Here is a 25,670-nt window from a genome sequence, read left to right on the forward strand (position 1 = left end):
TTCATTTTTAATTTGTGATTAAAAGACTATGTATTTTATTTATCATTATATGTTGCCTAGCATATATTTTGATGTAAAAACTGGGATTTAAAAATAATTTTAAATTTTGATCTGGGATAGTGAATTATTTTTGTCAGACTGCATGGGAAAACATGAATTACACTTTCTCCATAACGTTTACTAATCATCTAGTAATCAAAAAGTCCATATGTGTCTTTCCGTCACAATGAATAATTGATTACTCAGAACTACTTGTGTTGGGCAAATTGCAGTTACTTCACCTGTAAAGTATATCTAGCTGTAAAAAACCAAATTTCTCTTTGTTTTTGTGAGGCACCCGATTGTTATAATTTATAAGGAAATAAAAAAAAAATCTATTAAACTTCAGTTTACAATTTGCCATGTTTAGCTGTGAGAATGACCGAATCTTTTAATTAGGCTGCTCATGACCTTGGCAGATATTCAATACTATTCTTGTGGCAATTGAGAGCCTGTTCTTTCTTTCTAAGTTAGACTAACAATACACCAGAGTAAAAATGGCAATGTTGCTTGGTTACATTTCACCGCTTGGGAATCAAGGCTTTACATGGTTTATTCTGGGTCCAAACATCAAGGAGATTTTTGAATAATTTATTAGGGATATACCCTCTGTTATTTTTCTAAGGTGTAGCCCTGCTAGTCTGGTAAAAAAACAAAATAAAACAAAACAAAAACCAAGAAAGAATTGTTAGTCTTTAAGGAGCCATAGGATTCTTGATTGTTTATGCTCCGATATGAATGAGTGATATCACGTCATAGCTATAGTTGTCAAGATGTGATGGTATTCTTTCCCAGCTCAATATATAAATAATAAAAAAGGTATTTTAAGTCCTTGAAGAAGTGTTCATCTTGATCAGTATTGTTTTTTTGACTTGCTATAAATAATTTAGTTTTCATTTGTTCAGAATTTGAATCCTTTCCAAATTTGAAGCCGTACTTTCCTCTGTTGAAGTGTAAGGATGGCATGTTCTGCTTATTATATTACTTGGGCAGTTGCTAGATCAAGCTGCTCGTGACCTTGGCACAGTCTGACATTTTAAGTTGTTTGACCTGAAATAATGTTAATAGACAAATGCTAAGCCCTGCTGACCAACAAACAAATTTAGAATAGGCTATCTGAACCTCTAAGCTAGCAGAACGTAAAACATAATGGTATGCCAGGATATTACTCTTTTGCAAGTGGATACTTGAAGACAAACAAACTTTTGCTGTGTATTTGTGTGTTCAACCTTCCAATAAGATGCCCTTCCATCACTGGCCATGTTGCTGGGGAACCACATAGTTGTTTGTTGTTGTTTTGTACTTTCATTTCTGACTTATGGCGACCCTAAGGCAAACCAATCATGGAGTTTCAGAAGGGGTTTGCCATTGCCATCCTCCAAGGCTGAAAGAATGTGACTTGCCCAAGGTTATCCAGTGGTTTTCCATGGCTACAAATTTGAACCCTGGTTTCCAGAATCATAGTTCAACACTCAAACCATTACACTACACTGGCTCCAGACAGTTGTAATGCCCCACAAACTCTGATGGAGATCCCTAACCTGGAATTCAAATGGACTGAAATTGAAAAGGTATTGTTACCAGTTGATAGACATAAGGCACTCAGCACTGAGAAGCTGAAAATAGTTTTATAGTACCACAAAAGTTACCAAAAGTAAATTGTCACTTGTTGGTGACTATTCTTGATGGAAGCATCTTCGGCAGCATGAACAGTTGCATGTCTTCTTGAGTAAGTGTCTGTCAGTCTTGTGCCTCTGGAGCCTGTAATCTTTTCCCATTCTTTGGCAAAATTGCTCCAGCTCTATCAGACTGGATGGCCTGTTGGTGAACAGCAACTTCTAAGTCTTGCCACACATTCTCAGTTAGATGGCTTCATGCAACTCATTCTAAGACATCTAGGTTTTTGTTTTTAAACCACTCCAGTGTTACTTTGGCTATGTAGTTAGGCTCATTGTCTTGTTGGAAGGTGAAACTTCACCCATGGTCCCTTGAAGACTAAACAGGATTTCCTCTTATGTTAGCCTATGTTTGGTTCCCTCCAAACCCATCTAGATGATCTCACTGTGAGAAGTCCTTAGTCATCAGAAGAAAAGAACCTTCACATCAATGCTCTGGAACTGATGACTGGAGAAAAAGCATTTATTTCCTTTGAATCTCTTTTGAGAGGCAAATGGTGCAAGTGTTGACCGACAACACAGTGATATATTACCTAAACAGGCAAGGTGGTACGCAATCACGTCCTGACCCCCTCGTTCGCTGTGCAGTTTGACTCTGTGACTGGTACATCCAGAGACATCTCCACATCCTTTTACACATCTTTTGGTTCAAAGGTTTTGAAAGAATACATGGCCTTCTAAACAGACATGACTGCAACTTTCCATCCTTTTTCCAAACTGTTTGTTTGTTAATCTGCATCAAGGAAGGGACTGCCTGTCTCCTCACAACATTTTTCAAAGTGGGTGGCTCTGACTATCCTGTTGTCTTATAAACTAGCTCTAAAGGACCCTCTGATTCGGGTTCAAGTCCACTCAAGTTGCTGCCTCTTGTGCTTTCTTGGTTGGTGTTTTGACCACGGACATTTGCTGTGCTGCTACTTATGGTCCCAGCTTATGATTTCTATTTCATGTTATAGAGTGGGGTCAAGGTCTTGAGTCTATACTATATGTTTCATTTATTTATTCATGGGATTTATAGCCCACCTTTCTTCCAAAATGGGATTCAAGTTGGCTCCTGTGTTTGGGAGGATAACCCATTTGTGTCAGTACAATTACAGTTACAGGTATCCATCCTGCCCTTTGTGCTTTCCCAACGTTATCTTGAGTACATCAAGTGGTAAAATCCTGGGTAAATCCATTTTAATTTCAGGATATAATATAATATAACAAAATGTGAAAAGCGTGGGCAGTAGGATTTCTAGGCCTCACAGAACACAACAGAATCTGTCAAAAGGAGTTGCCATTCATATTTAGCAAAACGCTGCTGTCCTTTCTGAAGTACAAACATAACACAACATGGATATTGGGGGGGGGGGGACTTTTATTCCTAGGCCTAAATCTAATGCGACCCTCATGGTAGCATTGAGATTTTCAGTCTCTTTAGCACAATAAATAAGTAAATGCTGCTGCAGTTTTCCAGTCATCCATAGTGCGTTTTGGGCGTCCTTGGGGAGGCTGCAGTGGGGAGACTGTGACTGAAATACACACACCATTTTGGAATCTGCTCTTGTATGAACAAAATTTCAGCATTACCTATGGCTCCTAGAAATGAATACATTTTCTGTAGGGATTTTTGAAAATCTTTTATTAAATGAATATAATGGCTGCCTAAATATCAGTATGCAGAAAAATCTTGTGGCAGCTTTGAAACTGAGTGAAATTTTTTTAGCATAACCTTTTGTAGATTTCATCTATTTTCTCAGATGCGTCTGAGGAAGTAGGCCAAGACTACAACAGTTTATGTTATAAATTCTTTTGCTCAGTTAGTTTCAAAAGTGCTACAAGATACCTCTGCATACTGATATTCCAGATCCAGACTAATGTGGCTATGTTTCTGAATTCAACTGCCAAATAGAAAGTGCTTTTCTCTTGCAAAAGGGTTGTTAATAACTTTCTTTCTTTCGCTTTCTTTTGAGGATTTCATATATTTTGAAGATGAACATGTGAGGCTTAAATAGCCTTTATTTCCAAGGAACAGGGGAAGACCTAAGATGCCTGGGCAACATCAAACTCTACTAAGAATTCAGGTCAGGAACTCCCTTTCTGTTTCCTAGCAACTCAGGATATGGTGTTTTCTCCTTTGAGTGAAATCATTCAGAGACAGATACTGGGATCATCTGCAAGGCCTAAGGCAACATTGTGCATACGCTTGAGAAGAAGCATAGTAACATAGCATGATGCCTGATGGTATATAAGAAGAGGGCTGTGCCTCACAGATCAGATGCAATCAACATTACTTCAGAATCCTTTCATGTGAATCGTAAGCATCACATTTTGCTTTTATTTACTGCTTAGCTATTTGGCAAAATGAATTTCCCCCCTTCCAAATGCATGTAGCTTTTCTTGTTTTGCTGAATCTGGCAAAGCAAAAATGAATGCAGATATGAGGCTAGACTGGGAAACGTTCATAATTTATCTGACAAAGAGTAACTTTTAAATGCTTTAATAGGTTTCTTAGTTACGGAGACAAACAACATGGAGCAATGTTTGCATTGCACTGTTGTGTTTAGTTTCGTCAGATGTTCTATCACTTTAGCTAGTTTCTTTATACTATGCAGAAAACAACCTTTACTCGTTCTGTAGTTAATCTGTTTCAGAGTTAATGTAATGAAAAATCATTATGTGTTTGGGAAAAGTTTTTTTATAATGCCGTCCGTAGAAAGTGGTACAGTGATGATTCACTAGTGTTGCACAAGTCTGTAATGACTCGTTGTACTAATATCTGCATGAATTTCTGGCCTTCTAAGGGTATCTTAAATGTTTGCTTTTCAGATATCAGTTTGCTCATTTATTTTACAACAAATGAAAAACAGATTGTTGTACTTAAATACTATTTTAACTTTCTTGCATTTGTTACTTATCATTCATTAATTAGTACCAAACATTGATTGACTCTAGTGTTTGATTTCTTAAAATGAGTTCTTTTTCAAATGATCATTCCAAGCAGGCTTTTTCTTAGCTTTTGCAAGATGGTCTCACAAGAGAAAATACTAGGATATATAGCCCAGAGGTAGCACTGTAAGCTTTCTGTATGGAGCAAACTTTGCCAAGTTAGATGTAAAAAGTTCAGTACCATAGGAAAATTGCAAGGCTGTGCAATTCAGGGGCTCATAAAATAAGTGAGACGGAGATAGTATAGTGATGGTGAACCTTTTGGAGACTGAGTGCCCAAATTCAAAGGTGTTCCCGCACCGGGTGTTACCTGGTGCCAGGGGGTGGGACTTCCAGGGGGCAGGACTTCTGGGGGTGGGACTTTCACCTTCTGGGGGCAGGACTTCCCCAGAGACAGGTGAAAACTTGGGAGGGCTGTGGGGAGATGAGGAACAAGCATGTGCCTATTCCTCCTCTGCCCTCCATGTGCCTTCAAAAATGGCTTTGCATGCCATCTCTGGCACACGTGCTATAGTTTTGCCAGCAAGGGTATAGACTTTCTGGTGTCCACAGCTTTTGTAAAAAAAAAAAAAAAAAATCAATAAAGTTACATTTTCAGTGTTAAGGATGGAAGATGCTCAGTTTCTGTAGCAGGGGTGGGAATCATGTGGCTTTCTGAACTGCAACTCCTAGCAGCTCTAGCCAGCATAGCCAGTGCTGAGGATCACTGTGAGCTGTAGTTTAACAACATCCGGTTGCCTGCATGATTCTAGCTCTGTAGGATGTATCATACTAAATAATAGCACTTTAAAAAATCAGCAATTGGCAGCGTGGGATGAATTTCTATGTCATTAATGGAGTCAAGGTAACCATACAGTATATGTCTGTGACACCTTGTCACTGCTTGTATGTGCTGTTTTAATGGTACTGGCTGGGCCTGGGTGTTGCACTCCCTAAAGTGCATCTCTTAATGGTTTCCCCCGTTGCTTGTTCTCAAAGGGCCAGCCTCATAAAGACTTAAATCCACATTATAACCCTACAGAAAAGGAGGTTAGAATTCAAGCTTGCTGGCTCTACTTTGTTTTTTACTTGAACCCTAAGACCCTCCAATTCGTGCCTAGTACACAAAGCAAACACCTAGAACTAAAGAATACTGTGTCTAGGAATTTGTTGTGTGTACAAGTCACACTCTCTCAGCCTCAGATGATTCAATGGCAAAAGCCCTCTGAAGAAACTTGCCAAGAAAATTCTATGATAGGTTCACCTTAGTGTCACCACAAGTAAAAAATGACTTGGAGGAACACGACAGCAGACAACAAAGAGTGAAATAATATCTGTGTAACATCTTCATCTGTATATATTTAATATTATATTGATACTTCATCTTGGCCGTATTTTCTACCTATACCAGTGTTACTATGCTAGTCACTATACTAGTGTTAGAGCCTAAGAGCCTGAAAGAATAACCTTATACAGAGCTTAGAAAACCAGATCCTGTGAAGATCCTAGTGACTGTAGTACCCTAAGTCAAGGGTAGGAATCATGAGAGGTGACACAGATTACCTATCCTCAGCGTAGAAGTGGAAAATTGTGCACCCCTCCAGATATTGTTGAACTACAGCTACTGACAACTGTAGCTAGGAAAGCCAACAAAGAGAAAGGTTAGAAGATGCAGTCCACCAACACCTGGAGAGCCACATGATCTCCACATCTGCTGTAGGAAGAGTGTGGTAACATCATGGGATCACCACAGGCATTGATTTGTAGATTCAACACCATGGTCCTTCAGAAAGGAACGGAGGAGGAGGAGGAAGAGGAAGAAGAAGTTATTGTTGTTAACAACAGCAACCTATTTATTTCTATCCTACCTTTTTCCCATTCAGGACTCAAAGTGGCTTACATCAAATGTTTAAAAAACCCACATAATGGCACACGGGTTTTAATTGTATAAATGTACTCCTAGTCACCACTGAAACCTGAGCTTCCAGGCTCAGGGCTGAATCCAGGAATATACCTAAGTTGTGCACTGGGTGTTCAGGAGCCCCTACCACAGGCTCAATCTCTATTCCCGTATTTACCTTTTGACTGACCAGGAGCACCTCTCCCATGTCTCCTTTAACTTTCAAATTGTAGGGTAATTTAAGTTTCCTAAGGCTTCAACCTTTGGTAAGGAAACAAAAATATTAAAATATCAAAAATATCAAAGCCAAGCCTGTTAGGGTCTAGCTAGCTTTAAAATCAGCAGAGTAGCAGAAATTTACCTTTCTCTAACTATGGTGATTTACAGACCGGCCGTTTGGGGCGGCCTGTACGTGCTCCTTTCCCTGCCAGATCGGGGCCTCAGCTGCCACAGCGGCAGCCTCTGAGGCCCCAATCCGCCGCTTTCCAGGCCACGGGGAAGCGGCAAAAGGCTGCATCCCCGCGGCCTGGAAAGGGGTGTCTTTGGGGCTTCATGCCCCAAGGACACCCGACAGTGGCGGGGATGCAGAGAAAGGGGCCACTTGGCCCCTTTCTCATTTGTGTTGCTGGCGCAGCCGTGTAGAGGCTGCGCCAGCAATGCAAATCGTGGAAGGCGCTCCGAAATGGAGCTCCTTCCAGGGCCGCCGAAAGAGCGCCCCGAGCGCCCTTGCACAGCGCGATGATGTCACTTCTGTGCCTCCCCGTTTGGAGGTGGCGCGGTGGTGACATCCCCATGGCAGCGCCCGTGTGCATAGGGTGCCACCCTTTTGTACGGACTCAGTCCATACTAGGGTTAGGGGTGTCAGGAAGTGACGCCCCTTTCTAACCCTACTACGTCCCTTCCTAACCCTAGTATGCCCCTTCGGCGCGTCTGTAATGCGCCTATGCTTCCCTAAGAACTGAGACTGACTCAAAAACTACAAACATGTAGCTTGTAATTTAAAACAAAAATTTACTAATAGCTTTAATTTGCATATACATAAAAGAGATATACTAATCTAGCTAGTGAATAGTTCAGGTCAAGAAAAAAGTATTTATCTCACCATCTTTCCAAAGAAAGTTGAGAAAAGATTAAAAATTGTATTGCAGTTTTTTATTTAACTTAATGATGCTATGGTTGGTTTCTGTTCAAAGATGAAGAAGGTAATACATGTACCAGAATATGGTCTGTAGCTTCTATTCAGGAAATGGGAGGAGACTCAGGAGAGATCCAGATTGTTTGTTCAGAGCTGGAAGGAGAGTGAAGGGTAGCTGATGCAGCTAGAAATGTTCTGTGCTTCCTTTTATGTTGCCTAATGTGATTTGAATTAGATCCCTGGGGACTTTGTGAAATGAGAGACTGTGTTTACTACATAGCCATTATTGTTAAAGTTAGTGGATTGTGTTGCTTGGGGAGATTTCAGTGAGCTAAGATCTCCCTGGCTGTATTTTCACTTCCTGAATAGAGTGTCTGTCTGAGAAAAGTAATCAGACTTTGCAGATGGAGGTCTGAGGAGCTAAGAGTTAAGAGGCCTAAAAATGCTGAGTATGGTGTACTTTCTCTGTGGGTTCTAATCCAAATGGTTGATCCATGCTATAGACTGGGTTTTTCATTTCTTTTGTCATTGTGATCTTTTGCTGGGATGGCAGAGGAGGAGATGCCAGCCTAAAGCTGTTGTGTACTTATTCCTTTTCCAGTGCATTCAAGATGTTTGCAGGTTACAATCTTTAACAGATTGGGGAGGCATGTCTTGAAGTCAAGATGGTAAGGACTAGGTGAGAAAAAAATGCATAGTATTACAAACTCTTCAAATTCTAATATTTCATGCTAGTCAACTGCACACCTTTTCACCAAACCTCAAAAGTACATATTTTGACTTGCCATTTTACCACGTTGTTGCTACAGGAATGCTGGATTTATATATACAGTGTTCTTCTTTTATCTTGAAGAGGTAATTTGATATTGTTGTTACTAACTGCCCTCCAGTAAGCCCTGACACATGGCGACCCTGTGGATGAGGCCTCTTTAAGAACCTCTATCCTCCACTTCTCTGCTTAGATCCTGAAAATTAATGCCCATGGCCTCCCTGATTGAGTCTCTCCGTCTGGCATTGTAGTCTTCCTCTCTTTCTGTTGCCTTCTACCTTCCCTAGCATTGGTGGTGCAGTGGTTAAATGCCTGTATTGCAGCCACTCAATCAAAACCATAAAGTTGCTAGTTCAATACCAGCAAAAGGCCATCTGTTTAGCCTCATAGTGTTCTTGCCGCCACAATCATGTGTTGAACCATCTTTTCTTGTTTCTTAATTTGGTCAACAATTATCCCCAGTATAGAGAATTCAGGCTTAAAACTTGTCTTAAGGACCCTTCTGTATCACATAATGAATTAGATTCCAATATTCTTTTGTCTTTTTACAGGTCCACCACATATGGTAGAATGGTCCTTCTTGCAATTCCCATTCCCAATATCTGTTTTTTGCCCTTTATACATTTTAGATGATTTTTCTGATGTTAAATTTCACCTAAACATCATTTTATAACAGCTCTCCTTAAGGCTGTTAAATACTGTAATGTAAACTTTAACCCTTTCTGCCACAATCTTTCCCATCTTTCCAGTTCAATATTGTGGCCAAAGTGTTGGGCCCATTTAATCATATATTCTTTTATCTGTTCCTCTTCCAACTCTGTTTTTAACAATAACGTATTCTATACACACTACTGCTTAAATTAGCTTTATCATTTGTACATATTGGTGATTCAAGTTCTGTTTTCCTTTGTTCAAACCCAAATAATTTTTTATCCACTTTGTATCTCTATTGCCTATAATGGTACCATTGAAAAATAAGGCCTTCGGGCATAAGCTCCTCATTAGTTTTAAATCTGTATTGACAATTTTCCAATTTCAGTAAATCCTGATAAGTCACTCAACTCTCTTTTCCATTTTCAGCTGTATAAAAGGCTGCTATATCTCTCCTTAGGGCAGGAGCGTGGCTTTGGTGCAACTTCTGGACTTTTAGGACGCATGCATCATTGAAACACCATACCTCCACTGTGACTCGAAGCAGCTTTATTTTGGCTGTCTGTAACAGGCCAAACAATACATAGTACACACTAAATTCTTCAATCTTCAACAGACCTCAGGGGCCAGTTTTATTGTCTAGCCAATGTTGCTTGCTTTAAGTCATTTACAGTGCATAATAAAACAAAGCAAACAAATCCTTTTCCAAAAGCAATATGCATGTAAAAAGGGAGGATTCCTGATCCTGAGTCACTAAGATGAGGAGGATATACCTACATGTCTCTGCTACAATGTGTTTTCATAAATTAGCAACTGCTGACCTTTTGTTGCACTGATTCATTTCATTCATTCATGAAAAAGTAGGATAAGCCTTATGTGATCTCAGTGGGCAAACAAGTTCTTGGTTAGATCAAAAAGCTAGACATGGACTGCACATATTTATAATAAGCTGAAGCAAAACTAGAATAAGTACCATTGAACAGTCTTTTTTAAAAACAATGTTGTTCAAATAACCAAATGCATAACATACTAAACATTGCAGGTTTGGGGGGTAAGGGAATAACAGGAAACACATAATCCCTCAGAATACAATTTTCGTAATATTAAAATATCTATTCTTTGCTGGTGTAATCCTAGCTCTGAAAGGTTATCCAAAACTGATAGTCTTGCATACACAAGAGGGTCAAACTTTTAGTGAATTCCCAGAAATAAGTATCACTGTGGGAGGCATGCACCAAACAAAAGACATACCTAAATTCTTGTCACCCAACCATGGCAAAAGAATTCAGAGACACAGCTGTGGTAGTCTGGAACTGAGTATGCAAAGGGATCTTGCAGCACCTTTGAGACCCAGGGGCTGTGCACACCGGCCATTAAAGCCGACCTGGAGGCAGAGGCCCCTAGCAGCAATATTGATATGCCTTTTGGGGCTGTTGTAAAAGTCATTGATATAATGTATGAGAGTGACACCTTTGAACACTTGCAGTGTCTTACACAGGTGGTAAATATTACGATTTTATTAGTTTTTCAAGGTTATAAGAAAGTGCAAGGTGAGAGTTTGTTTGTTAGTACAGCTGGTCCTCCACATCTGCAGCTTTGACTTTTGTGGATTTTATTATTCACAGATTTCATTAATATGTTCTCTCTATGAGTCTCTAGATCCTCCAGTGTGACTCTGTGGCCTGTTGCACCGGAGAACCTAGAGATTAAGAAAGAAAACACTTCTCTAGGCATTTATAGCTCCTCCAGCATACGTCTATGGTCAGCCTCTGGCAAATATTGACCATAGAAATGCGTTGTGATCTCTCAGGTAAACAAATGGGGTTTGTTTTTATTTGCAGTTTTCCACTTTCACAGGGGTCCTGTGCCCCTAACCCCAGTGAATGTGGAGGGCTCACTACATTTAGCCAAAGCTATTTTATATTCACCAAAATGAACACACTGGATTCTGCTGGACAGTGAGTGCTGATGGGTCTCATTTAGGAACAGTAACCCACTCTATGTTTAAATCTAGATTTTATTCCAGGCCTGAACAGAGCTTTCCATTGTGCTAATCTTAAATAGGTTCAGCGCCTTCGAATGCTGCTTTAAAGCTAGGCAAAAACTGGAGTGGATTCCAGTTAAAGCAAAACATCATGAGTAAACATGTCACATGCTTTGCTGAAACCATGATATATATGTAGTGCCAAGTAAGCCAAGTTCTTTTGTGGAGGCAATAAACTCACCATTGGAATGACAGATTTATTAGACAGCAGACATAACTTGCAAATGTTAAAGTATCTACCCAAAGCAAACTCCACAGAGCAACTTACATTCTAACTAGGCAATGGGAATCCAGAGAAGCAACAGTAGAGATACTCCAGGTCAGTGATGCACAGCTTTGCCGGGCCTTCTAGTCAACACTAAGCTCTCTCAGGGCAACTGAGTTTTTTATTGACAGAAATTCCTCGGAACTAAGTCTACTTTTGCACTGCCTTGTGTGTATGTCTACAATTGACTAATAATGCTTATCCTGGTTGCTCGTTATCTATATCTGTGTCTGGCAGGTTAGAGAGGTGGGTGGTACAAATTCCTCCTTTCATTCTAGAGCTCTGCTGAGCATGCGTTGATAATAAGCATAGTCAAATGCCAAGATTATACAGTATAAGTTTAACACTTAGTATCAGCTCTGGGAGAATTAAATCAAGACTGTATCCACACTGCAGAAATAATGCAGTTTGACACTGCATTATGATTCAGTACTATAGAATTCTATGGCTCAGTACTATAGAATTCTGGGATTTGTAGTTTGTTGTGGTACCAGAAATCCCTGATAGAAAAGGCTAAATGTCACAGAAAACCACAATTCTCAGAATTCGGTAGCATGTAGCCCTGGCAGTGAAAGTGGTGTCCAACTGGATTATTTATGCAGGGTGGATGCAGCCCAAGAAAAATAGCATAATAAACCTAGACCATTAGCATAATGGGACTGTTTGAACATGCCATCCTAATTCTTCATGTACAAAGTTATTCTAGGGTTCCCCCCCTCCAATATAGCATGAGATCTGCTGTATTATTAATCTCTATAGCTTTAAAAAGGTGGTCAAAACGGATCTCTTCCAACAGGCCTTCCCAGATTAGCAACTCAGTCACCTCCCATTGACTACCCTGTCTTGTCCATTTTAATAATCTTAACTGTATTATTTTATTGTTATTGTTTATTGCTGTGATTTATTGGTTATGGTGGGTGGGTGTGTTTATGGAGCATTGTATTTTATTGTATTTTAATGTTTTTAATATTGTTGTGAGCTGCTTCTATCTCATTGGAGAGATGGGGGTATAATAATAATAATAATAATAATAATAATAATAATAATGTCTGTGTTTCCCTGATGTACTAATTAGGAGTGTATCTGCACGTTAAGTGTTGTAGCTCTATCCTTTGGAATCCTGGGATTTGTAGTTTTATAAGGTCTTTAGCTTTCTCTGTCAAAGCGTGCCGGTGTCTCACAAAGCCACAAAGTTCAGGATTTGGTAGGATGGGGCCATGGCAGCTAAACTGGTGCCAAACTGCATTATTTTTATAGTGCAGATGCACCCTTAATCAAGTCCCTCTTTATATTATTTGTTTTACCCATTCCAGGCAGAACCAAAAGTCCCTTATTGGAGAAGAATAAGGAAAAATATGATTTAATTAGTCCCAACTCCTCCCCATCATTTATGATGGCAATTAACAACCAAGAATATAAATGCAGAGAAAACAAACTGCAAGGGAAATCATAGGGAACTTCCCTGAAAATGGTGAGCAGGATATCTATTATTACGATAAAGCGTCTACTTCCCAAAGATAAGCAGACTCAAGAGCAGTTCTATAAATTGTAGTAAACTCCTGCCTTCCCATCACTGATATTTCAAGCTGAATAGTATCAAAGAATCTCCAAAGTGGTTAGATCTTGGGATGGGACTTTGCATCAACAGAATGTGGCAAGGCCCCTCTGACTTAACAGGGTCAATCTCTAAATAAGGTGACTGTTTCTGCCTCATTCAAAATACCAATCAACTTTTAAAATTTATGAAATTATCTGGATTACAGGTATAGTAATTATCTTCTCTCCGCTGATACTTCCCCAAAATGTCTAGAAAACTAAATTTACTAACATTGGGTTTTGCTGATTGAATAAAGCAATCTTATTTTCAGTGGCTATGCATTATAGCCAAATTTAAACATTCTTTTCTTTGTCAAAATCCATGGGTTTAAATACACAGGGTTGGATCCTGAATTAGGTGTATGGCCCTGGCTGGCAGAAAGAGATTTTCCCACTGGATATATTCTATATATATGCATGCATTGTAGATTGCAGATACTACACAGTGGGGTGAGGATCTTGCTGAATACAATGAACAGTGGTTGGCAGGCTAAAGTCAGAGCTACTGTCCACAGAAGGCAGATCTTTGATCCTACCAACTTTAATCTGAATTGTGAGCATTGATTTTATTGGGAGTAGAATTTGATGTTGCCTAATCTAAACTTCATTTCCTTTGTGGAGCTGTTCATCCTACATTAATCCCATTGAGTCTGAGCTGCTTCAGGGTTTATACATCTTGAAATAATTATTTAGTTATAATACTGAGGCCATAAAACTATACTGGTGATGCTGTATTGTCACTTAAAAAGTGTTTATTTTCCATATTAGTGACTACTGTGTGAGTTCTGCAAGGACAATGGATGCCAAGTTACATGAACCCGAAGGACCTGGTGAGGAAAATTCAGGTAAAAAAACAAGAGAGAGAGACTACAGTATTTTAATTTAGTATTTTCCTGTCTCTATTCCTTCTTATGCTTCAATATATATATGTCACATTCAAATGCCTCTGCTAAAAAACTTAATTATGATAAAATGTAGACATACTTTTAGCAGGTGTAATTCTAACAATAGTGATGAAGCTTAGATACAGCAACATTTTTCCCCCAGATGTGTAATTTAAAACCACAATTACATGTATGGGTTTAGAAGTGGGTTAGTATTATCAGACTGGTTAATAAATTGGTTTAGTTTCCTTTTATTTCTGCTTCATATTTTCAAATTTGTCTTACCTTCTGTGAGAGCTGCAGTTTTTGTTAAAAGCAAGAGTAGTGGAATTAATTATTTTAAGAATTAGAAAATTTTGTTATCTTTGTAGCATTACAGAATGGTAGAGATAAAAGAAGCATTTAGTACATCTTTCTGCACAGGAGCAAATTTATCAATGTCCAAACTCTGACAAGTAGAAATATGCATCTGATTATTTTATAGTTTGTTTCCAGTCAATGTGGAACATTTATTCTCCATGTTGTCTGGCAGATTTTGGGAACTGTAGCTTAAAAATAACTTTCCCATGCTCTGCCAGTTGGAGAAATTGCCCCTTTTATTGTATGTATCTGTGTGTGTTTGCGGGGAGGGGGGGAAATGGGGGAGAGTAGATAGCCAAATGTATCTGTGTCTCTCTGTGTGAAAAACAGTGCCTACAATAATCTTTCCTTTATATTTATTCACTTAGGAAAGAAGAAGTCTAAATTTAAATCCATCAAAAAGTTCTTTGGGAAGAGGAAAAGGAAAGAGACATTATTGCCTTCAGAAAGTGGTAGCCTGAAACCATGTCAGTCTGCAAGTGATGTCACAGCATCACAGACCATGCACATAGATTACGATTCTGAAGATGAACTTGAGTAAGTCTCAAAACTACCTTTACTTGGCTCAAACAATCAAAAGAATTTTCTATTTAAAAAGCTAGGTTCTTTCTTCTGGTTTACTTCCTAAAAGACCCTTAGTCATGTATTTGAGCAGTTTACTACTTTGAGAATGCAAGAAAGGTAGGAAGTAAATTTATTTCATGTAAAGGCAATACTGTATATACTAATGTTTAAGGCTAGAAATTTTACTCAAAAATTAATCCCAAAAAAACTGAGTCGATTTATCCACACCAATGTAAATACTGTACTTTAACTTCTCATTAAAAAAAGAAAAGAAAAGGGAATCATCCCCTGATGAAAGGCAAGAGCGTAATTTTTTCTGGAAGCACTGACACATCCTCTATTTTCTCATCCATCCAGCCTTTAGTATGCAAACAGTTATGCCTGCTGAAATTTGTAAGTGCTTTGCCATAGTTTTCCTTTGCTTCATCCTTTAGATCCTTTGTTACATGCCTCTAAATTTTACCCTCAACTTATCAAAACCCATAAGTTTTAGTCGACTTATAGATGAGTATGTACGGTAGTTGTAAAGCCTTGATCCTAGAAATGCATAGCACACACAGAACTGTTACCTTTGCATGTTAATTACTGTATCGCATGCAATTCAAAAGCTTCCTCTAATCCACAGGAATAGCTTTTAAGGAGTCAAAGTGGTGGTAGTGGAGGGACAAGACAAGAAATTCAATTTATGGGTGTTCGTTGTAGTGGTGATGATGATGGTGACAACAACAACAACAATGATGATATTCTGTCTTTCTCCCAAAATTGGGATTTAAGAAAGCTATTGTATTAACAGTACAGCTTAAAAACAAAACAAAAAATGAGCGCTGAAATGGAAACTGACTAATCATAATGTTAAAATGATTTAAAACTACATGTTAAAATGATAAAATGCAATTAAAAGATAAAAGGCATGTTTTCAAGCATGTTCACATGAGGGGGAGTACAGGGCATGTGACTTCTGTGCAAGTACAGCAGCTGTGCATTTTGTAAGGGCCTCAAGAAGGTACTCCTTGGCTGCATCTGCACTGCAGAAATAATCCATTTTGACACCACTTTAACTGCTATGGCTCAGTTCTATGTAATTCTTGTAATTATAGTTTTGTGAGATCTCTAGCCTTCTCTGGCAGAGAGCTCAGGTGCTACAACAAACCACAATTCCCAGAATTCCATAGGCCAGAGCCACAACAGTTAAAGTGGTGTCAAATGGGATTATTTCTGCAGTGCAGATGCAGCCTTTGCAATGCTAGTGCAAACTGCATTATATAGTGCTGCCACTAGAGGGTACCAAACCACAGTGTAAATCCCCACTCACAAACTTTGCCACAAATATCATCAGCACTTCATTTTTTTTCCTTTATTATTTGTAAGTTTCTTTCCAGTTTTTCTAAAAATCCAAGAGCATTTCTATAAAGCACAATCCCGCTGCAATTAAAGTTATCTCACTCATGTCAGCTAAAGCCACATTCATGGGGAAGTTGAAAATTGAATTGTTGGTAGGGAGATTTTAAAGGAAATCAGAATCCTAAGCAGAAAATTTATGATGAAATAAGCAAGACTGGAACAGTGCCATCCGATCCGCCCAGTGCAGTTTAGGTCTTGCTGAGGAATCATCGGAATATTATTGGGAGATCTACAGTTTCTTCAGCCCAGGTTTAGAGGGCTTTTTCAGTCCTATCACATCTTTTATTTACTCCAAAGTGAAACTGGAGCAAAAGTAGAATCATAGAATCATAGAGTTGAAAGAGACCACAAGGGCCATCCAGTCCAACCCCTGCCATGCAGAAAATCCCAATCAAAGCATCCCCAATAGATGGCCATCCAGCCTCTGTTTAAAGACCTCCAAGGAGGGAGACTCTACCACTCTCTGAGGGAGTTTGTTCCACTGTCGAACAGCCCTTACTGGCAGGAAGTTCTTCCTAATGTTGAGGTGGAATCTCTTTTCCTGGAGCTTGCATCCATTGCTCCAGGTCCTATTCTCTGGACCAGCAGAAAACAAGCTTCCTCCCTCCTCAATATGACATCCCTTCAAATATTTAAACCAGGCATTGAGGCAACAGTCTTTCCTAAAACAGAACAAGCACTTCAGTATGGTCCCTGGTAGATAGTTCTATGTGTAAATTACATAACATTAAACTACAGCTGCACTTTTAAGTAAAACTGAACATGTACCATTGTTGTTTCTCCTCTTCCTCCTCCTCCTTCTTTCTATAACAGGCTTTCAGGTCTTATTTTTCACTTATGTTTTTCTACTGAGGAGAATATCATTGTTCCCATTTGCGTTTGTGCTTCCTTTGCATTCTTTTCAGTTGCAACTTAATTATGAAATGTATTTTATTTTGAAAAAACAAATGTAAATATGACCTTAGCAATGACATGAAGGTCAAGGCAGAGCTGGGACACGTTGCAAGGGCTTCGCACATCAGTACACTCTATGCAACCAGTGCTAGGAACGAAATGCAAATTCAACAATTTTCCAGTTGGGGTCAAATTAGAAGTTCCCAGTCCTTCCAGAAACTTGGACAGGAATGAAAATAGCACGTTGAAAGTTCCCACAACTTGCAGGAACCTTTTTGTTTGTTTGTTTGTTTGTTTGTTTATCTCATTCCCAGCACAACATAAGCTGCATAGTTTTCAAAAACTGTGCAGGATTCTGAGAAACTATCCAGCTTTGGTGTGAAAATCTGTGCTCACTGTCTTTTCACTATGCATAGATAACTGTATCATTTTTTGGGGGGGACCCTCTTATGTTTATAAATACTATAACATCCAAAATCCACAAAACAATCTGGCCAACCAAATGCAAAAATGCATTTTGCGAGCTTTCAACACTTCACTGGCTTTTTCGTGGGGCAAAGATATTAAAAAATCATATAGGGGGAAAAAAAGATTATGTTAGTCCCAAATTTGCATTTTGTCAAGATGTGGCTGTTCTCAGTTCAGATGGTTCTTGGGGTGAATTCATACAGGTGGGCCCTTCTCCTTCTGGACATGTGGGTAATCCAGGAAATGAAGGATTTTAAAGTTCTACTTGCAAGACAAAATGAGATGCTCCTCTTGAGATCCAAGTTGCCCCCTATTCTTTGTACAGTCACAGGATCCTTTGCTAGGCAGAGAGAACTGAAAAACACTCGTAACAAAGGAGTCTGTGGCTTCACAAAGGGTGAAAAGGAACTTGGATCTCAAGAGGAGTATCTCTTTTTATCTTGAGAATAGAAGTTAAAGTTCTTTATTTCCTGGAGTACTCACATGTCTAGAAGGAGGAGGGGCCCACCTGCATGAATCCCCCCCCCCCCAGAACCATCTGAACTGAGAACAGCCACATCTTGACAAAAGGCAGATTGGGTCTAACATTATTTGAATTTTTCTCCCTCCTGTATAAAAGTATCACTGCTTTGTAAATTTTGGGTGTTATTGTACTTTGCTACATGTCCAACATGGCTACCCTGGATATGTCTTATGTTTATACTTGGGGAAGATGCAAAAAGCGAAGTGAAGAGTTTGATACTATGGTTGCAGCTTCACATTGTGGTTTCACAAACCAAATGTTACATGGCAGGAAAATAAACCAGGGCTGTCTGAAGTGCAGCCCTTGCCAGTTTGAATGTTGCGCAACTCAAATTTTATGCAGCAGGTAAAGAAACTCAGGACTGGACTGGATGAAGCTGCAGCCTTTGCCAGATGGAATGTTGTACAGTCCATTTTACAAGGAAAGGTACAGAGTTTTCAGTTTCTGTACCAAAAGCTGGATACTTTCTGGAAAGTTAAATAGTTTGCTCGGCATGCTGGACAAGTTTCATAGAAGAGCTGTGCAATTTCCCAGTATTGCAGGAGGGAAATTCTTGATAGCCCTGAACTACAGGACAAAAATTACTCTGCTGCTCTCAACATCCTTTGGGAACTGGAAAAATTGGGAATTACCATTTTTAACCAGAACATGTTTCTGTTCTGTGCTAATTGCAGTGAATGAGTCCATGTAGTTCTGCTTTAAAATCTCTGTTAAAGAGTAGGTTCCTCCTTGAGCTGTTCTAAGTATTCTCTTATTATACTTATGAGCAAAATTACATTCTCTTTTCTAGAAGGGGTGGGAAGAGTTTCCAGTTACAGAAGTAATAGCAATGGCATATAAAATTATCAGCTGTCATGGTATTGAGACATACGGGCCAGACTTGGTTGGCAGATTCTGCTGGCTGGAATTCTGGGAGACATAGTACAAAAAGTAACTTTTCTAAGGCATAGACTGTGGGAAAAAGCAATTCAGCCTGGTATAGGGAAGACTTTTCTCTGGGTCAGCTGAGTTGTTTTTGTTGGAGCAATTGCAAACTTTGTTTGGTTTAATAATAATAATAATTTGTTTTATTTATATACCACTATTCCAAAGATCATAGCGGTGAACAGCAAGTAAGCTAATTTGCCCCCAAGAGTCTGGGTACTCATTTTAGCGACCTCGGAAGGATGCAAGCCTGAGTCAAGCTTGGGCCCTTTTGCTGGTCTTGAACTCGCAACCTTGTGGTTTTGAGTGAATGGCTGCAGTACAGGCATTTAACCACTGTGCCACCAGGGCTCCCTGGTTTACAAATGTTAGTTTGGCCATTGCTTTTGGGACATCTGCTGTGCTGACTTGAACCTAGAGTTATTTCCCACCATAACCTTTGTGGTGACATGAAGGATTCTGGACCATACCTTTTTATTTGTCCACTGCCTTTGTGCACTTTAAATTCAAAAGTTATTGCTTTCTAAAAAAGTAAAAAATAAGATGTTCCAACAATTGACTCTGTGAGGATGCTGTTATTGTTGGGTAGCCCTTCTTCAGCATTTCCTCACATTCTTGGCACAGTTAACTCATGGAGCATTTGAAATATGATTCATTTGAACAAGAAGAACAAAAACTAGTACCACTACTACTTAAGTATTTATCAAGGAGGGTCAACATAAAATGAGCATTTTTCATTAGCTTTCCATATTCTCCTAGGAGGCACAGAAGTAGTATGGGAAGCAGAGCCTTGTCGCATGACAGCATTTTCATTCCAGAAGCTTCACAAGAGTCTGCTGGGCCAGTCCGAGTATTTTCACAGGAAAACGTTTCTGATCGAATTAGGGCTTTGCAGGTAATAAAAACAGTACACAACACTACTAAAACAATTCTGTGGTTCTTTTTTCTCCTTCATCATATTTTTGGGTTCTGAATGTAATTCTACATGTTTCTTTTCTTGTCTAGTTGAAACAAATAATTAACAGCCTCAGGTCATAGAGTTAAGCTGATAAATGTACTTTTTAGTGGAATATGCACATTACTATCCATAGACTAATATGGGATTGAGTTCCTGCTTTTTCCTCAATTTTCAGGAGGCCCCAGAACTGAACCGCTGTGAATGGGAGGGGCACACTGTAATATACTATGTTTTGTGAAGGTTTTTAGCTATCCTGTACTCTTTGTGAGGATGAGCATGATGTAAAAATAATTAAGTATGATCACTGAAATTTCTCATTGTAGTTGAAACTCCAACAGAATTGGAAATCTGGTCTGCCATCTCCATTTGGAATTCCTTCAAAGAGAATAGATGATGCTGGAATGAATTCAGAAGATGATGGTTTACCCAGAAGTCCACCAGAAACATCTTTGCTACATGAAATTTTAAATTCCAGCACAGCGAAGGTAGGCTATGCTAAAATATGGCATTTTAGAATACAATTTTGAATTCAGAGAGTGAAAACAATAATTTGTATTATTATGTTTATCCACTGAAACTGCCTACACCTCACAGTAAGTGGTCATTCAAATGAAAGTCACAAGTTTATAATGGAGTTGGAACATTAAATATGGTATAGTGGTTAAATTTTGGACAGGGCTTGAGATAATACTGGGGCAGTTCCACTCTCTCCTTTACCTCAGTGTTTTGAGGATGAAGTGGAGAGGAGAAGTGGAATGGGTGCTAGAATCATAGAATAGAACCATAGAGTTGGAAGAGACCACAAGGGCCATCCAGTCTAGCCCACTGCCATGCAGGAATATACAATCAAAGCATCCCCGATAAATGGCCACCCAGCCTCTGTGTAAAGATCTCCAAAGAAGGAGACTCCACCACACCTTGAACCCTTGGAAGAACAGAGAGATAAAAATGTAAATGACATAAAATGAATTTTAAAATGTGAAAGTAAATGCATGGGGGCCTGCCTGTATTGTTAAAATTATTTTGAAAAATGCACAGAAGTACGTAGATGTTGATTGTAGGGATGAGAAAATCTAGAAAACATTTCAGATAATTTGGGGATAGATATTTTTTTGTAGCATATTTTTCAGGTGTTAGTTTATTCCAATTTTGGGGCACTGAACTAGTTCACCAGTACCAGAAGAGTATCAAGAGAATTACAAAAGTGATCACAAAAGAAGTTATGCCTGATCTCAGTCTATTGGTAATCCCCTCTTTCTTAGTAGTGGATGTGTAGTCAACTTTCTTTGGAGGAAAAAAGTCCTCTGTCTATCTTTATATTTCTAGGATTCCTACTAATTCATAGAACACCATGGAGTTTCTTACTTGTAGCCTACTTTTTCTATAGTCTGTTTGGTGTTATGTATTGCTGTAACCTTTGTGTGTTATCTCATTTCATTTTTCCATCTCTCAGTGAATCTTTTCCTCATTCCATCCCACAGTTTTCTGACTCTCACAAGCATCTTAGCTCTTTGAGTTTAGCTGGAACAGGCAGCGAAGAAGAAGAACAGGTAACTTTAAACACGTTTCTATATTGTATGGCAAGACAACAATACACAGAAGTTACAGTCTGCTGCAGTCTTCAGATGGGTTGGGATGGAAGACTAAATATTTCTTGGTGAGGAGATACTAATTTTAAGTTACTTGTGGTACAGATACAAGAACGTTCATTTCTATACCATAGTGTACCATGCTTTTTTTTAATGTCAAACACTATTAAATTCAGTCTTCAGAAAAAAACATAATCCAGTAAGGTGTTAATTTTCAGTACAGATACATCCAATGTAGCATTAGTTAGGGGAGCTTCAGACTCTTGACTCTGAAAACTCTATAATTCTATGGAATTGGATCATTGTGTTCTAGATTATGTGACCCAACTACACAAGGTAAAGAAACCAATCGAACTTCAGACTCCATTGTTTCACATGGCCTTAGGTCCTTAAAACCAGTTACAAGACTAATGTTTGACATTATTGTGTGGCTTTATAAAACTGGTTTTACATTTTTCTCTTACTTTGTTTTCAAAATAATATTTTTGTTTGTTGTGGGTTGCCTTTGGAGCCCTGATAAACAAATACTTTTAATAAATAACTTTTGTCAGGTAACGTGCCTACTATATTTTCTTATAAGGGATCAAAACTAAAAGTACTTTTCTAATGAAGACAGTTGGTTTTTCCACCTGAGAGGTTTAGGTTTGAATTTTAGTCGGCCAGCTCAGGATGAACAGAGTTGCTGAGACAGTAATGTTCCTCTTTGCACTTGAGCCTTGAATAGGAGTGAATAGGTGACTTTTGTCAATCAGCAGTACATACAACTATGTGACTGTACATACAATTGATGTATGAATCATTTGTAATGTGCTTTGTGCATCACCTATTGAAGGAATAGTGTTGCCCACTCAATTGTCTTCTCTATAGATACTTTGGTTATCGTTGCTGTTATGATTTCACAAACAAAATAAGGATTGGCCTCTTCGGTTGTTCATATAATAAAACAGAAAACATATCCAGACAGCATATGACATGCTTGTTAAAATGTGTATATCTTTTAAACATTTTTCTGTGCCATTCCACTCACGTACACACACACACACACTGTGCTGAATGCTGTTTCTCACCTTCCCTACTTCAACATTTCCTCGATGAAGAGCCAAAAAGAGACTCAGTTCCTCTGTTTGTAGCCCAAGAAACCCAAGGGAGTCATGTGGCACTTAAAAGAACTGTCTTTCAGCATGTTGAATTTTTCCTTGAAGTGTACCTTGAAGCCGGAAAAGATCCGGCTATGTTCCACGCTGGAAGCCTTCAAGAAGGCTTTGAAAACGCATCTTTTTCAAATAGCATACCCCCCTGATTCTCTTTAGGGATAGAATACCCTAATTAAGATCCAGATACCCAACCACAACCGATTGTTTTTAAATGGACTTGTATTTGTTAGGAGATTTTTTACTGTACTGTGTAATATTGCTGATGTAATAGATGTTTTATTGTATTGCTTGAGTATTGTACTGTTTTGTATTATATTGTATGCTACTGTGAACCGCTTTGATCAGACGGAAAAGCGGTATACAAATAAAATTTTTATTATTCTTATTATTTATTATTATCTAAGTTCTCAACAGTAGCCATGTTGAGGTTGGTGAGAGAGAGGGTGTCTTATGAGACAAAAGTGTTCCACCTGGGTCCCATCATCACCCCCTTGCTGCATTTTTGAACATCTGCGACGACAGATTGTTTAGGGGGAAATGTCCATCCTTCCAGCCCCCATGCCTGACAGCAGCTTATGTGCACACACAGTTTTGTAGTGCCAGCTCCACATTAACCCTCATTATCTGTCTCAGTATGCCTCATATGGGAGTGGACCTGCCCCCGGCCTAGAAAGATGCTGTGAGAAAGAGAGATGGGGGAGAGGATCTCATTCCCAGTGGTAATTGATTCTCCCCCTCTTCTTTGCACCAATACAAAACAGTTTCTTAAAGTTACAAAACACTGAGCATAACAAAGTCATTACTACCTATTTAAACATTTTCAATAAATCTCACTGATTGCACCACTGGCCCAGATAAGGAAAATCATGTTTTATTTGTTTTTTATCTTGATACCAAGGGATTGAGTTGAAATACTGAAAATTTTAAAAGATCAGAGATGCATTCACCCTGGAGCTCTGTGAGTAAGAGTCAGAACAGGAATGAAAAGGAAGGGATGGGAGAAAAAAAAAGTATGGCAGCCGCTTTTAAGACTAACTGGTTTTATTTTAGCATGAGCTTTCATGGACATAATCCACTTCCTCAACACAAGAGCACCTGGCTTTCAATATTTTAGAATCTAAGGTGCAGTACAGACCGCTGAAAAATGGCGGCCTGCCGGTGCCTGTTTTTACTCCAGAGGGACGGTGCAGCCCCCAAATCATGCGCTGTTGCTCCAGAGTAAAAAGAACCCAGAAAAATGGGTTCTTTTCCCACCGGCATTGTTGCGTTGTGAGTACGCCAATGGCTCACTCATGATGTAACTGGCATTGCGTGATGTGCGGATTCTATGCATCCATTACATCACAATGGGAGCGCCCATGTATGCGCCTGTGTATAGGGCATGCCACGATTATAGTGCCGCTAGTACATGCTAGTGTTAGGGACCGTGCGGTTGCCGTGCGGTCCCTAAGCCTAGTTGCTCTGCTGTCACACCACAAAGGGCCTGTCTGTCCCGGGCCATAGTGTGCAAATTCTTCATTATTTGGTGGGGGTATGCAATTTCAAGTTGCCTGTTGATTTATGATGACCCCATGAGTTCGTCATATAGTTTTCCTAGGCAAGGAATGCTCAGAGATGGTTTGCCAGCTCATTCTCTGAAATATAACACATAGCACCAGATATTCTTTGGCAGTCTCCCATCCAGGGCTGATGCCGCTTAGCTTTCAAGATCAGACAGGATTTGGTGCCTTTAGGGTGTTTAGGCATGAGCTTATTAAATGTATACAGTTTACAGTGTTAACTTTGTTTCTTATTTTGCTTTGTAAACATAGTTTTCTTTCTTGCAATATTTCACCATACAGGAGGATCTGTATTCTGTCGTTTTAAAATTTGTGTTTATTTGTGCAAATATGTTTATTTTGGTCCATGTTCACACAAATCAGAAGCTACTACATCACTTCCTGATTTGTGTACAAGGGACCAGAAGGATAGTTTTATTAGCAAGTTGGAAAGTACATGTTTTCTTCCAACATAGGAAATTAGCCCATACATAAAGAAAAGGTAGTGTGTGTAAAGCAGCTGTGACAAATAGAGAAATTTCTTGGCAATGAATAATTATTCTAGTGCTGATAAAACAGAGTTTTCACATTTGTTAGAAATGTCCATGCTTTATTTTGTTTTAAAATTTAAACTCTTTTGTTTTGACACTTTCTTTTTCTTCTTTGGTCTTCTTCCTTAGGTTACATCAGAAAACCAGCTAATCCCCCAGCAGCCCAATGCTAAAATTATAACGCTGAGAACATCTGACTGCAGTTTCTTACCTCCTGCTGATTTTGATACTCCACCTGAATTCTCTTCTTGCTTGGATAATTCAGCTGCTAAGCACAAACTTTTAGTAAAGCCAAGAAACCAGAGATCTAGTAGAACAAGAAGACCTCCTTCGGTAATTTAATCTTTCTGGAAAAAAAGCGTGCCTGGTGTGCATGAGAATGACAACAAGACAGAGAAAGAGATGGACTTTTAAATAGATATTCTTTGTTCCCAGTTTTGTTCTAATTCCATTCTAGATTTATCATGTTTAGATAGAAAGAAGAGAGTAGATTTTTATTACTTTTTTGTCACTCATGCTTAATCAGAACTGCATCTGCGGATAGTTCACTTTCCTAGAAAGCAACATAAAGCTGAAAAATCAAAATAGACAGTGTTCACAGTAATAATATAGGAAGGGAAATGGTCATAAAGTTGAGGTTATACCTGAACTGATTACTTAAAGCATGCAGGGGTAGCTGTGTTGGCCATTCAGCAAATTCAAACAAAAATCCACTAAATAGTGATACCTTTATTAGCCAACCGAAATGCACATTTGTTGCAAGCTTTCAAAGCTCCACTGGCTTCTTCATCAGGCTGCAACAGTCTGACCCAGTCTTCTCTTCATACAATTGCATAAAAGGAAACACCTGAACAGGGCTAGATACAACAGTTCTAAG

At 39.0% G+C, this 25,670-nt stretch overlaps 1 protein-coding gene across 5 annotated transcripts in view; it reads left to right on the forward strand.

The window, feature by feature from the left end:
* The first annotated feature begins 3,689 nt into the window (after positions 1-3,689).
* CRACDL (CRACD like) overlaps positions 3,690-25,670 on the forward strand; it is a 52,860-nt gene continuing 30,879 nt past the window's right edge. For 2 of the 5 annotated variants that reach the window (XM_089511455.1, XM_089511459.1), the window contains exons 1-7: positions 3,690-4,014; positions 13,754-13,830; positions 14,598-14,766; positions 19,763-19,898; positions 20,285-20,446; positions 21,443-21,511; positions 24,923-25,126. In XM_089511455.1, coding sequence (XP_089367581.1) covers positions 13,782-13,830; positions 14,598-14,766; positions 19,763-19,898; positions 20,285-20,446; positions 21,443-21,511; positions 24,923-25,126 — 789 coding nt within the window. In that variant the 5' untranslated portion in view covers positions 3,690-4,014; positions 13,754-13,781. Of the gene's footprint in view, positions 4,015-13,753; positions 13,831-14,597; positions 14,767-19,762; positions 19,899-20,284; positions 20,447-21,442; positions 21,512-24,922; positions 25,127-25,670 lie in introns of those variants that run through there. The other 3 variants (XM_089511456.1, XM_089511458.1, XM_089511460.1) reach the window with 3 other exon arrangements.

This window comes from Sceloporus occidentalis, unplaced genomic scaffold (genome assembly GCF_023333645.1).
Source record: "Sceloporus occidentalis isolate IW3139 unplaced genomic scaffold, rSceOcc1.0.p SCAF_2, whole genome shotgun sequence".
In the NCBI taxonomy this organism is placed as follows: domain Eukaryota; kingdom Metazoa; phylum Chordata; class Lepidosauria; order Squamata; family Phrynosomatidae; genus Sceloporus; species Sceloporus occidentalis.